At 50.9% G+C, this 12350-nt stretch overlaps 1 protein-coding gene and 1 non-coding gene across 5 annotated transcripts in view; both read right to left on the bottom strand.

Moving 5' to 3' along the window:
- The window catches only part of ME3 (malic enzyme 3), a 235287-nt gene that overhangs the window by 63984 nt on the left and 158953 nt on the right, over positions 1–12350 (bottom strand). For all 4 annotated transcript variants that reach the window (XM_069564842.1, XM_069564844.1, XM_069564843.1 and 1 more), the window contains exon 6: positions 2652–2813. In XM_069564842.1, the coding sequence (XP_069420943.1) occupies positions 2652–2813 (162 nt within the window). The remainder of the gene's footprint in view (positions 1–2651; positions 2814–12350) is intronic.
- On the bottom strand, positions 1059–1128 carry LOC138427368 (small nucleolar RNA SNORD30). Its single transcript, XR_011251972.1, has one exon. It is a non-coding gene; the product is annotated as a small nucleolar RNA SNORD30 (small nucleolar RNA).

Here is a 12350-nt window from a genome sequence, read left to right as displayed (position 1 = left end):
ACCCTTCCAAGGGATGCAATGGCCTCAGGATCAACCTCAAACCATTCCATTTCTCGTCTAGAAACAGCTTTTAGGAGAGAGAGAGGGGAAAGGTCTCGATTAAATCCAGTTGGAACACAGCAGGAGGTGATGGGTGGGAATAATAACACAGAGTTTGCTCTCCTCATCCACATTTACACGGCTTCCGCACATGTTCTTTGTGGTCGAGGGACAATTTCAGCAAAACTCAGGCATCTGGTTGGGCAGGGGAAACCACAGCACGGGGCAGATCTTAAAGACTGGTCTTGATGAGCAATGATAAGGCGTGTCCCAGTGCCCAGCTGCCCTGCTCCTAGGCTGGTGGGGAGGCATGTGGAGAAGTGCTTTGGATGTGGGAGCGCACTCGGTAACCTGGCCCAGGCTCCAGTTTCACTGGCAGGGCTGGAGTCTGGAGGGATACAGGGACTTCCCTGGCCATCAGGGGTGGGGGTCAGGGCCCGTGTTCCCAGCCCAGCCCTTTGGCTGCCGGCTTGTCCTCCACCAGCCCCTCCCACCCCCATGGGTTCCCAGCCTGAAGCCAGGTCTGTCTGCGTCTCCCTCACTTGACTGCATCTGGGGATGAAACCTGAATAAGCATCATTTCTCACTAGGGGCTACAGTGCATATTCTTGTTTAGAAATGAGAGTGTTGTGTGGTGTCCAGAGGGGAAGGAGACCTTGGGAAGAGCCATGACAAGTTTTCCTGAGAAAGATCACACAGGATACCAACAGTATAAGCTTTTCTGACAATGACCATTCTCTTTGCCTCAATATCTCTGCTTGTAGGAGTTTATCCTTGGGAAATCATCAAGGACAGGAAGACTGATCTGCAAAAATGGGGACGAGAGCACAATTATATTTCCAAGAAGACAGAAACAACCTGAGTGTCCAAGAGTGGAGAGTTTCTTATGTGCACTGCGAAACACCAGGCAGCTATGTAAACGACATTGTGGAAGAATGGCTGCTGACACACACTACCTTTAAAAAAGCAGGAAACAAAATTGTATATGCAATATAAACTTACTTTGTTTCTTTTCTCGAGAAAATCAGATTTCCGAGTCTCAATAGCCAATCATCAGCTAAATGAGATTTCATGTAAATCATCACGTATTTAATTTGGCTTTTATAAAAGCTAAATTTGGTGGGGGTAAGGCTGGAAAGAAATATTCCAAATTGCAAACAATGATTATTACTGATTGTGTGACTAATATTTTATTTTTAATACTTCTCTGGATTTTTCTCAGATGGACATGCACAGATTTTAAATCCAGAGATAGATGTCATTAAGAAGGAGTTCTTTCATGTTCTCTGACACAAAGACACAGGGCTATGAATCGCATATAGCATGAAGAATGTGACCCAGGGTGGTGGTACCCAGAGCAGAAAAACTCCTGGCTGGGGTTTGAGCTCCTTAAACTATAAATCTCCCAGAAGCCTGCAGGGGAGGCTGCAGCCAAAGTTTGGGTCAGTTTCTCCCCATGGGTTTACAGGACACTCATGTGCCTGATCCAGGCATTTCAGCCTTTGGCCTCAGTGCTTCGAGTTTTAATCCTTTTACAGAAGTAGTAGTTGTTGTTTACTCACCAAGTCATGTCCGACTCTTTGTGACCCCAGGGACTGTAGCCTGCCAGGCTCCTCTGTCCATGGGATTTCCCAGCCAAGAATACTGGAATGGGTTACTATTTCCTTCTCCAGGGGATCTTCCCTACCTGGGGACCCAACCTGTGTCTCCTGCACTGGCAGGCGGATTCTTTACCACTGAGCCAGCGGGAAAGTTCTTTACAGAGGTAGTTCACCTCTAAAATGCTGAAAAAACTGCCCAGCAGCCACTCCCACCTCAGTGGCTTTCTTGGTTAATGGATCAGAGAGAGAGAGAGGCTACCAGGGTAATGGAAACTGCCTGGGGTACCAGAACAAGGCAGCACAGAAAGCCTGTGCAGGGGCACCTTGGCAGGAGCGAGGGGAGCAAGAAGACCCAGGGGTAGGACAGTGGGGCTGGGAGGGCGGGGTGGGCAGCCAGGATGGAGAGAGGTCTTTGAGTCACTGCTGTGCAGGTGAAGTGTCCTAGCAAAGAGGACCCCAGAGAGAAACAGCCCCCTTGTAGGGAAAAGCCAATTCTGTGTCCATGTTGTAACTGTTTCTTTGACTTGCTTTCTTCTGCTTTTGTTATTATTTTAAAAAAATGTAAAAAATAGAATGGCATGCTTCAGAGAATCCTGCCCCTCTGCCTGACTGCTAAACTAAAGTCCCTTTGTTCAGGACCCTGTCCACCTGTGGACAGCTGGAAGGAAGAAATGAACACATCCCCTGCCCGAGGCTTGCCATTCTAGGAGATATTTGCAAGATTACTGGTCTTTTTACTTTGCTTCCTCACTTCCCCCATCTCTGAGCTACAAAGGAACCTGGCATTCCAGCCCCTGTAAGATGGTTATTTTGAGATATTAGTCTCTCATCTTCTCAGATGGCTCTCCAAATAAATAAAGTTGCATTCCTTGCTTCAGCACCCCATCTCTTGGGTTTACTGACCTGTTGTGCAGAACAGCCTGATGCTGTGTAGACAGATCACTGCACAAGGGTGCTCCCCACCCCAGCCCAGCCGATACCCTCCAGCTCCCGGCCAGGGCAGCACATTACCTCATTGTTGGTGCCCACATCCAGCAGAACAGGGAGGCACTGCCGCGGGTTGACGCCTCCACACGCTGTGTACAGGGCCAGCTTGCCCACGGGGATGCCCATGCCATAGCAGCCCAGGTCTCCCAGGCCCAGAATGCGTTCCCCGTCAGTCACCACCACTGCCTGGAAGGAAAGGGAGGACATCTGTATGAAGCGCCTGTTTGTGCAGCATGTTGGGCCTGACGATGATACTTACTGTGGGAAAGGCAGGGATGTGTGTGCTCAGACGCTCAGTTGTCTCCAACTTTTTGTGACCCGTGGACTGTAGCCCTCCAGGCTATTCTGCCCATGGGGCAGGGATAGAGCAGGATAATCAAAACGTTAGCTTAGAAACCCCACTAAGGAGGGAACTTTAGGGGGATTTGAGAGACCACAATAAGACTAATGATCACTCAAGAAAATAATGAAAAAATTCTGAAGCACTATGGGCTTGCTTCACTCACAGAGCAAAAGAAGCCCCTTAGCATCAAAGCCAGATTGGATGCTGAACAATAAAATCAGGACAACTTGCTCAGCAAGTTAAACTATGCAACAGACAAGCCCCCAAACAAAACAATGGAGGGGTGAGACTCACATCCCGCCCAGTGAGCTCAGTTAATTAGTAACCCCCAAAACATGCACTTTGGCCCTGAAGACATGTTCTTTGCACAATGACCCCCAAACAATAAAACAGTAGTAGCGAATAAAGCCTACAACTTGCTCCGTGGTGTCTTCAGGTTAATGACCCTCAAAACATGCTGTGTGCACACAAAAAACAATCATTTATGGAAAGGTGACTTTTCAAAATGAAAGACCCTTATTGTACTGAGACCTGGAAGTATTTTTCCAGAGTGCTATGACAGTGCTGGCTGGACCATATAGGGACAAGAAAACTTCCCTGCCCTACCTGGGGGAGGAACTGATGAGGGAAACATGATGTCTACTCAAGAAAGACAAGGAAGATATTCTCCCCATCCCCTCTCTTCCTGTGATTATGAAAATGCAACCCACTGAGTACTCAGGGCAGTGAGAGCCTGCCCAGGAACCTTACAACCTTACAAGTGAACCAACTCTAGTAAACTTTGTGTGCAAAGTTGCTTCAATCGTGTCCAACTCTGCGACCCCATGTAGCCCGCCAGGCTCCTCTGTCCATGGGATTTTTCTGGCAAGAATACTGGAGTGGGTTGCCCTTTCCTTCTTCAGTGGATCTTCCCCACCCAGGGATTGAACTCACGTCTCCTGCACTGCAAGCAGGTTCTTTACCACTGAGCCATCCCTGGGTCAGGGCACTTTGCAAAAGACACGATGCTAAAACCTAGGGGAAGGAGCTTCAGTTTGCTTATCTATAAGAGCAAGAATGCGTGGACCCTGCCCTTGAAAGGAATAATGGGCAGAAGAGAGATGGAACGTGTATATTCACACTGACTCTGGGGTAAAGTATGGGAGCTATGTCGTAGTTCAAGAACAGCAGAGACAGAGAGAAGGGAGAGGCGCTTCCTGCAGGCCAACCCTTCTTGGATGCGGGGGAAACACACGCCAGACCTTGGAAAGGTGGAGATTACCCATTTGATGCAAAGGAAATTAAGGTCCAGGGTGGAAGTGGTGGGGGTAGAGGATGTGTGTGTTGGGGGTAGAGGATGTGTGTGTTGGGGAAGGGCAGGTTCGGGTCCCAGGAAAGGAGGCAATGGAAAATCAGGCTGGAGTCAGACTGAGGGGGGCCCTGAATGTCAGGCCAAGGGGAGCCCCTCAGGGTGACAGTGAACTTGTTTGTAGGTCACCCCAAGCTGCTCCCCAGCACTGGTTCCCTACATCTCCAAATGACTGGAGTTTACGGGGCCACCCAGCCCTCCCCTGGAACCAGCTTTGGGTCAGGACATAGGACCAGCTCTGAGATGCGGATGTCCTGGGCACTACAGGGGTCACTTTACTCCACGTGGCACAGCGCTGGGCCCCGTGGATAAAGCGATGAAGACTCCGTCCTGCCAGGAAGGGTTTAAGATCCAGCACCCACAAGCTCTGTAGAATCTTCTCTCTCTTTCTCCAGGGGTGAGAGAGCACACAGGGCCTTTTAATAGAAACCGGTGCATAGATTTTTAAAATACCCCTTCACCTCTGGAAAGGGGGCTCTCGAGAGGGCAGCGGACGCGTGACTATCTTGCTGTCTCCTTGAGACTGCTCTCTTGCCTCTAGGGCGAGGGCCCCTCCCCCAACCCTGTCTCACATCTCACCTGGTTTTTCCCACACCTGGCAGGGAGGCAGGTCTGTGATGGTTATCCCCGATTCACAGCTGAGCAAACTAAGCTCCTGGACCTTCACGTTCTGTACATATTTGCTCAGCATCAGCCCCATGCCAGGCACTGCACTGGATGTTTCCACAGCAGTTATCTTAGAAACGCTGGGTGACTTACCAAGGGCACCTTGCTTGTGAATATGGCAAGTGGGGGTTCTAGTTAGGCTTCGGGTTCCTGGTCTGCGCTCCCTCTACTCCCTGCATCCCAATCCCCCCACCATTCGGCTGAGAAAAGCACCTGTGCTCTTGGCAAAGTCCCGCCCCATCTCCCATCCGACCTCTCCGCAGCCCTCCTCTGACCCCCTCCTGGCCACTCTCCCTGAGTCCTGTCTTCACACTGTCCCTGGGGGCCCAAACTTTGCACATCTCCCTACCATCTCTCCTAGCTAAACCCCTCTTATTCTGATTCCCAATCTCTCACACTTTCTCTCTGCTGAGGCGCAGAGAGAGACATGGAGTTCTACAGAGGAAAGCAGCTACGACTCCAGGGTGCTCTCCTTACAGCTCTGGGGCTTTTCAAGATGGTGGTGGGGGACTTCCCTGCTGGTCCGCAGTTGAGACTCTGCATTCCCAAGACAGGGGGCATGGGTTCGATACCTGGTCGGGGAACTAAGACCCTGCAGAACACACAACATGGCCAAAAAACAAAAGATGGTAGCAGAGGCCTGACAGAGTCCCTCCCAATGTGGAGACTGCCGGCACTTGACTGCATGCCTGGCCCCTCCGAGGGGATCTCTCACCTCCATCTGCCATCCACTCTCAATCCTGTTGTGCTAACAGTTGCGTTGCTTATTAATTTTCCTTTTTAAAAAACTGGAGTGTAATTGCTTTACAATGTTGTGTTAGCTCCTGCTGTACAACAGAGTGAGCCAGCCACATGTATAATATAGCTGTCTCCCCTCCCTCCCACCCGCCCTCATCCTGCCCCTGAAGATCATCTCAGGGACCTGAGCTGAGCTCCCCGTGCTATACAGCAGTGTCCCCCCAGCTATTGCACAGAGCCTCCCTGCGGCTCAGTGGTAAAGAATCCACCTGCCAAGCAGGAGATGCGCATTCAATCCATGGGTTGGAAAGAGCTCCTGGAGAAGGAAATGGCAACCCACTCCAGTAGTCTTGCCTGGGAAATCCCATGGACAGAGGAGCCTGGTGGGCTACGGTTCATGGAGTCGCAAAAGAGTCGGACATGATTTAGTGACTAAACAACAGCAAGTGTATATACTGCAACAGCTTCACAACCAGGCTCAAAGGCCTTTTTTCGTTGTTGTTCAGTTGCTAAGTTGTGTTTGACTCTTTGCGACCCCATGGACTGTTGCCTGCCAGGCTCCTTTGTCCATGGGATTTCCCCTTTACTGCCTTCTAACTGTCCATGAAATAGAGTCCAGAAGGCTTATCTCTAATGACAGGAACCCAACACAGCTTCTGGAACTCATCTGCACACAATTGCTCTCTTTGGTCAAACTGGCCTCACTCCCGCCAGAGGAGGGACACACTCTGTATTTACCTTTGGTCTCTCGCCTCTCAGCCTCTGTCTCCTCCTGTGCTTTCCCCTGCAGTGCAAATCCTGCCATTCCAGCCTAATGTGATTGCTGCTAGCACCTGCTGTATTTTCCATGCACCTGGCCTGCTCACCCTTCCTGGCTGCCCGCCCGCCTTCTGCAAACAATAATTAAGCACCTAAAGCCCTGCCTAAGGTGCAATTAAAGCCTTTGATAGTGACAGCATTTGCATTCTTATTTAACATTTAAAAACTGCACATTTTATCTCACCCAACAGCCTAAAGGTTAACAGCATGGGTTTTGGCATCTAATAGCCAGCACTTGAAACTAGGCTTCTTGATAATGTACCATATGTAATCTTGGGTCAAACAGTAAGTTTTCTGAATTTTAATTTCCCATAACATTAGAATAATTAAAATATCCAACTCATTAGGTGGTAAAGATGAAAGTTGTTAGTCACTCAGTTGCGTTCGACTCTGCAACTCCATGGGTAGAGATGAAATTAAATGATAAATGTCTCATTTTAACCAGGGGCCTTGTACAATAAAGTAAGTGATTGGCAAATGACCACTGGTCTTATGATTATATTGATGATTATTATTTAGGGCAAAGGCTACATATTAGAATTTTTAATTGTTTCATCACTCTATAATTCAGCCTCACCGCAGAAAGGCCATGCAACAATCGTCTGTTAAATGAATGCGTGAAAACAAAATGATGGCAGACCTTGCAACTTTTCAGAAAGTCTGGCTCTATGGGCTTCCCAGGTGGTGCTAGTGGTAAAGAACTCACCTGCCAGTGCAGGAGACGAAAGAGACCTGGGTTTGATCCCTGGGTCAGGAAGAATCCCCTGGAGGAGGAAATGGCAACCCACTCTGGTGTTCTTGCCTGGAGAATCCCATGGACAGAGGAGCCTGGGGGGCTGCAGTCCTTGGGTCGCAGACAGTGGACATGACTTCGAGACAGCATACATGCACCTGGTCTTTCTACTCCTGCGTCTCCTTATCCCATTTCGTTTTTCAAAGCACACCTCGATCTGTCGTTTTCTTGCCCCCACACCTCCAATGGCTCCTGATGCCTCTAAAATAAAGCTCAAACATCTCCAACTGACACTTAAGGCCTTCCATGATCTACGTCCAATCTACTCTTTGAATTTCCCTTTTTATCCATTCCATGCTGCACCCAAATGGAAATACTGCTAATCTTGTATAAGGTATGTGTTTTCTAGCTTACATGCTATTTTACGCCTCAATCCCTATACCTCCTTGATCCAAATCCTACCATCCTTACATGTTTCAAGGAACAGTTCAAAAGACACTTTCCTCCATATGAAGCTTCCCTTCTGGAACATATCACTCCCAGCTCTGAATTCCTGTAGCATTTTAATCTCCCGTGTCACCTAAGCCTGTCTTCTTTGTATGACAGTTTTATCTATGTCCTTGTCTTTCATAGCAACTCTTTAAGGGCAAGTAAAGGATCCTGTCCTCTTTGATTCTTTAGCACTTGGCTTGGGACCTGCAATGCAACCTGAACTCAGTAAACGATGGACAATGTGATTGGCCCAACAGAGAGAGCAAAGGCTCTTCTCAGGACTGAATTCAGACCTGGAGAAGACAGGCAAGTTCAGAGAGAAGACGCTGCCTCCTGTTTTTCGTGACATCAGGGGACCTGGGCCTGGGACCACAGGAGCGGAGGGAGTCAGAAGGCTGAGTGCAAGCTGGAGCTGCAGCCTGGGGTTTCAGAGCCTGGCGATGGCTACCCCGAACCACAGCATCACAGTTACCACGCCTGGATGGCCTTTACAGCTCGTGACCCCTCGGTATTTCTGATAACAAGGAGAAGATTCGGATGACTGGGGGATGCTGTGCTCCCTTCTTCCTCTGTCCAGACGGCTTCTGACTTACTGTCCACCTCCCTCAGCCTGCCTGGCCCCAGAGGGGCTGACCCAAGACCGATGCAAGGGCCCCGTCTCCTGGCCTGCCCCGGCTCTGGTTACCCTGGGCTTGAAGCTCTGGGCGTGGGCCGCCCTCAGCACTGTGTGAGAGGCCCTCTCCCTCCTCCTCCTTCTCTCTCACCCTTCCCATCTCCTCCTCCCCTCTGCCTCTTCTCCTCTCCCCAGGAAATAATGCCCAGGCTATGGTTTCAAATCTTGGTTCCATCCCTCACTGGCATTGAACCTAACCTCCCAGTTGCCTTGTCTATAACACGGGGGTGACAATAATTCCTGCCTCTTGGAGGGTCGCTGGGAGAAGCCAGTGAGTTCGTCCGTATAAAGCACTTAGCGGGATGCTGGCAAGTGGATGCGGTGCTGTGCTGTCCAGACCCCCTCAGAGGAAAGAAGGGGTCATTGCCCGAGCTGTACTCTCAGCCTGCTTGGGTTCCTGCTCGACTGAGGAGAGCTACCTTGATCACCGTCACGCTCCGTTCCCAGGGCAGCAGCCCACAGCCAAGGACCGAGGGACCCCTTGGCCCAACTTGGGATGACGGAAGAGCCATCCCCGCTCCTGAACCTCCCCTGGCACCCTGCTGGGTCTCCTGGCCCCCCCGACTCAGCCCAACCTCTCCCTGTCCTCTGTCCTGCCTCCTTTCCTTCCAGAGGCTGATCCCAAGAGCCCTTCCTAACACGCTGATCTCCACCCAAGAGAAATGTTTCCGGGGAAATCCAACTTCTGACACTGACTGGGGCTTACCGCTTGGTGGGTGTGGGCAAGGCAGGCAGGCACTTGGCACTAAGTCTGGTCCAGGTTTCAAGGCCCAAGAGGCTGGTGCCCATAGGCAGGGGATGCGCCCTTGGATCCAGGGCTCAGCCGCCTCTCGGCACTGTTAGCTGTTAGGCCTGGGATGAAGGAGGGATTTAGGAGCCTGGGAAAGCTGTTGAGAAAGAGGGCCCTTCTGAGCCGAGCCTTCCTCCCGGCTCCGGGAAATGGCCTCTGTGGGAAAGAGTCCAAAAAGCAGTTCTCAGTCCCCTCTGTGATTTACACTGCAGGGCTCTGGGGAGCGGCGGGGCAGGCGGCTCTCCCTCCCTGCGAGAGAGGAGCCCCCCAAACCCCATGTTCCCCCAGCCTGAGACCGTGACCTTACTTCCCTGACAGCCTACTCCTCTTCCTGCTCAGTCTTCAGTCCTGCTTTCCGGCTGGGAAACCAGAGAAAGTCCTGTTTTATTTTCTGAGCTCTTTCAGAAGCGTATCTCTCTCTCCTCTTTTTAAAGACTACCTGGCTTTTCTTCCAACGCTGTGGTCCCACTTTATATACCCGTCGACAACGAACAAGAGCTCCAACTGCCCCGTATCCTTGCCACCCCTCCTTTCCCACTTCCTGCCATGCTGATGGACATGCTGCGGTAGCTCACGGTGGGTTTCTTTCAGTTCGTTTGTTTATTTTTGGCTGTGCTGGGTCTTCGTGGCTGCGCCTTGGCTTTCTCTAGTTGCGGTGAGCCGACTCCCACTGTGGAGGTTTCCTCTGTTGCAGAGCACAGGCTCTAGGGCGGGCTTCAGTGGTTGCAGCACGTGGGTTCAGCAGTCGTGGCTCCCAGGCTCCAGAGCACACGTGCAGTAACTGTGGTTTATGGGCTTAGTTGCTCTGCATGTGGAATCTTCTCAGACCAGGGATCAAACCATGTCCCTTGCACTGGAAGGTGGATTCTTAATCGCTGGACCACCAGGGAAGCCCACAGAAGCATCTCCGGGTCACCCCTCCCCTCCAGCCAAGAGGCGAACTACATGAGGGTGCAGAAAGACCTGCTCCTTGAAAAGCTCTGCCTGCCCTGCTCAGCTGCTGGGCTCTGGCTGGCAGCGACACTTACTAGCGGGGACTGTGGGCATCACTTCACCAATAAACAACAAAGGCTGTGGCTTAGAAGATTCTGAACTTTTGGAAGGGTAGTCCTGGAGTGAGAGGGAAGCACCCTCCAGAAAAATGTTGTCATGGGGCAGGGTGGTGACTGGGGGCAGCCTGATCGGTCCTAACTGACTTGTGTGTGTGTGTGTGTGTGTGTGTGTGTGTGTGTGTCATTCTGTCCATGGAATTCTCCAGGCAAGAATACTGGAGTGGGTAGCCATGCCCTTCTCCAGGGGATCTTCCTGACCTAGGGTTCAAACCTGGGTCTCCTGCATTGCAGGCAGATTCTTTACCATCTGAGCCACCAGGGAAGCCCAATTGACTTGTACACACGACAAACCAGGGGCCCAGTATTCACAGCTCCTGGCTTTTCTAGAGAAGTCAGAAATTCAGGGTTTTAAAATTGTGGTTTTTTTTTTTTTCAAATGAAGTCTCTTAAATTTAAAATGTTGCCTAAAAATTAAAAAAATCTCAAATATCACTGAAAAGCAATAGTGTCTGAGAGCCAAATTGCCTGGTTGTGCTTTTGTGGTCTGCTGCCCCTAGGTGAGGGGATGCCCTCCTCGGCCGCCCTCAGGCCCCTGCAGTCTCCCCACAGCCTTGCTGTGTGGGCTTACGGCCCTCTCCGGCGATGGCAATGCCCACCCCAGTGCCCGTCCGTACAGTGCAGAGTTGGCCCTCACGATTTTCTGCTGTGAGTTCAGAGAGGCTATCAGCCCACACGGCAGCTAAATGGAAGATCCAAGACCAGAACCCAGAACCCAGGTCTGCCTGGTTGCAAAGCCAGAGCCGACTCTTCTACATAGCTTCCAAGACAACCTCAGGGTTTCTGCAAAGTGAACAGCAGTTCTGCGTGGAGGGGAGGTGGGGGCCCCAGGGATTCACCCATCTGCTCTGGGGTACCGCAGGGTGAGTGGTCAGGCGACCCTGGTGCTCCTTTTTCCCACACTCCTCTCTTCGGCAGCACAGACAGAACATCTCAAAGTGTTAGCCACTCAGTCGTGTCCAACTCTGTGCGACCCCATGGACTATAGCCCACCAGGCTCCTCTGTCCATGGGATTCTCCAGGCAAGAATACTGGAGTGGGTTGCCATGTCCTTCTCCAGGGGATCTTCTTAACTCAGGGATCAAACTTGGGTCTCCTACACTGCAGGCATATTCTTTACCATCTGAGCCACCAGGGAAGCCTTGTTGGACATTTTATTTACATAGCCTCAAAGTGTTAGTCGCTCAGTTGAATTGTTTCTGGGTCAGTCTAACTGGACTTCAAGCTCCTTGAGATGCCTGTATACCATCTTTATCCCCAAGCCCTCAGGGAAATCTTACAGAATAGATGTTTACTAAATGGCTGTTGGGCTTCCCTCATAGCTCAGTCAGTAAAGAATCTGCCTGCAATGCAGGAGACCTGGGTTTGATTCCTGGGTCAGGAAGATCCCCTGGAGAAGTGGATGGCAAACCACTCCAGTTTTCTTGCCTGGAAAATCCCGCGGACAGAGGAGCCTGGCGGGCTACAGTCCACAGGGTCACAAAGAGTCAGACACAGAGGAGCGACTAAACCACCACCACCACCAAATAGCTGCTGAACACAGCTGAATTAGACGCACTGGCTCATGCAACTCGCGCTTTCCCTAGAGGCACTGAATGCTTCTCCTTGTCTGAGCCCTGCCTCATTCCACCTCTTCCAGAATGACCCCAAAGCCCCTGTTTCTCCTCTAAAATCACAACAGGTGCTGTCTTCAACTCTCTGGTAAGTAGCACTTAGTACTTGCAAGGTTCTTAAAATATGTTGGTTGAAGTCAACAGATACTGAGCAGCTAAGGTTCGAGTTTGAATTCATATCTCGATTTCTCAAGTGGAGGGAAGCCCTTTGGGGTCAGGGTCTGTGTTCTCCCTATTCTGCACTCCTCGGAGCAGAGCTCTGGGTGCAGCTTTGTAAGTTATGCCCTGACAGGAGGAGAGATGGGAACCTGAAATCCAGCCCATGAGCCGTCAAGACCCTGTGCTAGTCTGGGGGAAGGAAGGAGAGCTTTTTTTCCTTACTGGTTAAGAGGGGATATC

The sequence above is a fragment of the Ovis canadensis genome, chromosome 21 (genome assembly GCF_042477335.2).
Source record: "Ovis canadensis isolate MfBH-ARS-UI-01 breed Bighorn chromosome 21, ARS-UI_OviCan_v2, whole genome shotgun sequence".
NCBI lineage: Eukaryota > Metazoa > Chordata > Mammalia > Artiodactyla > Bovidae > Ovis > Ovis canadensis.
This window is presented reverse-complemented; position numbering and strand designations above follow the sequence as displayed.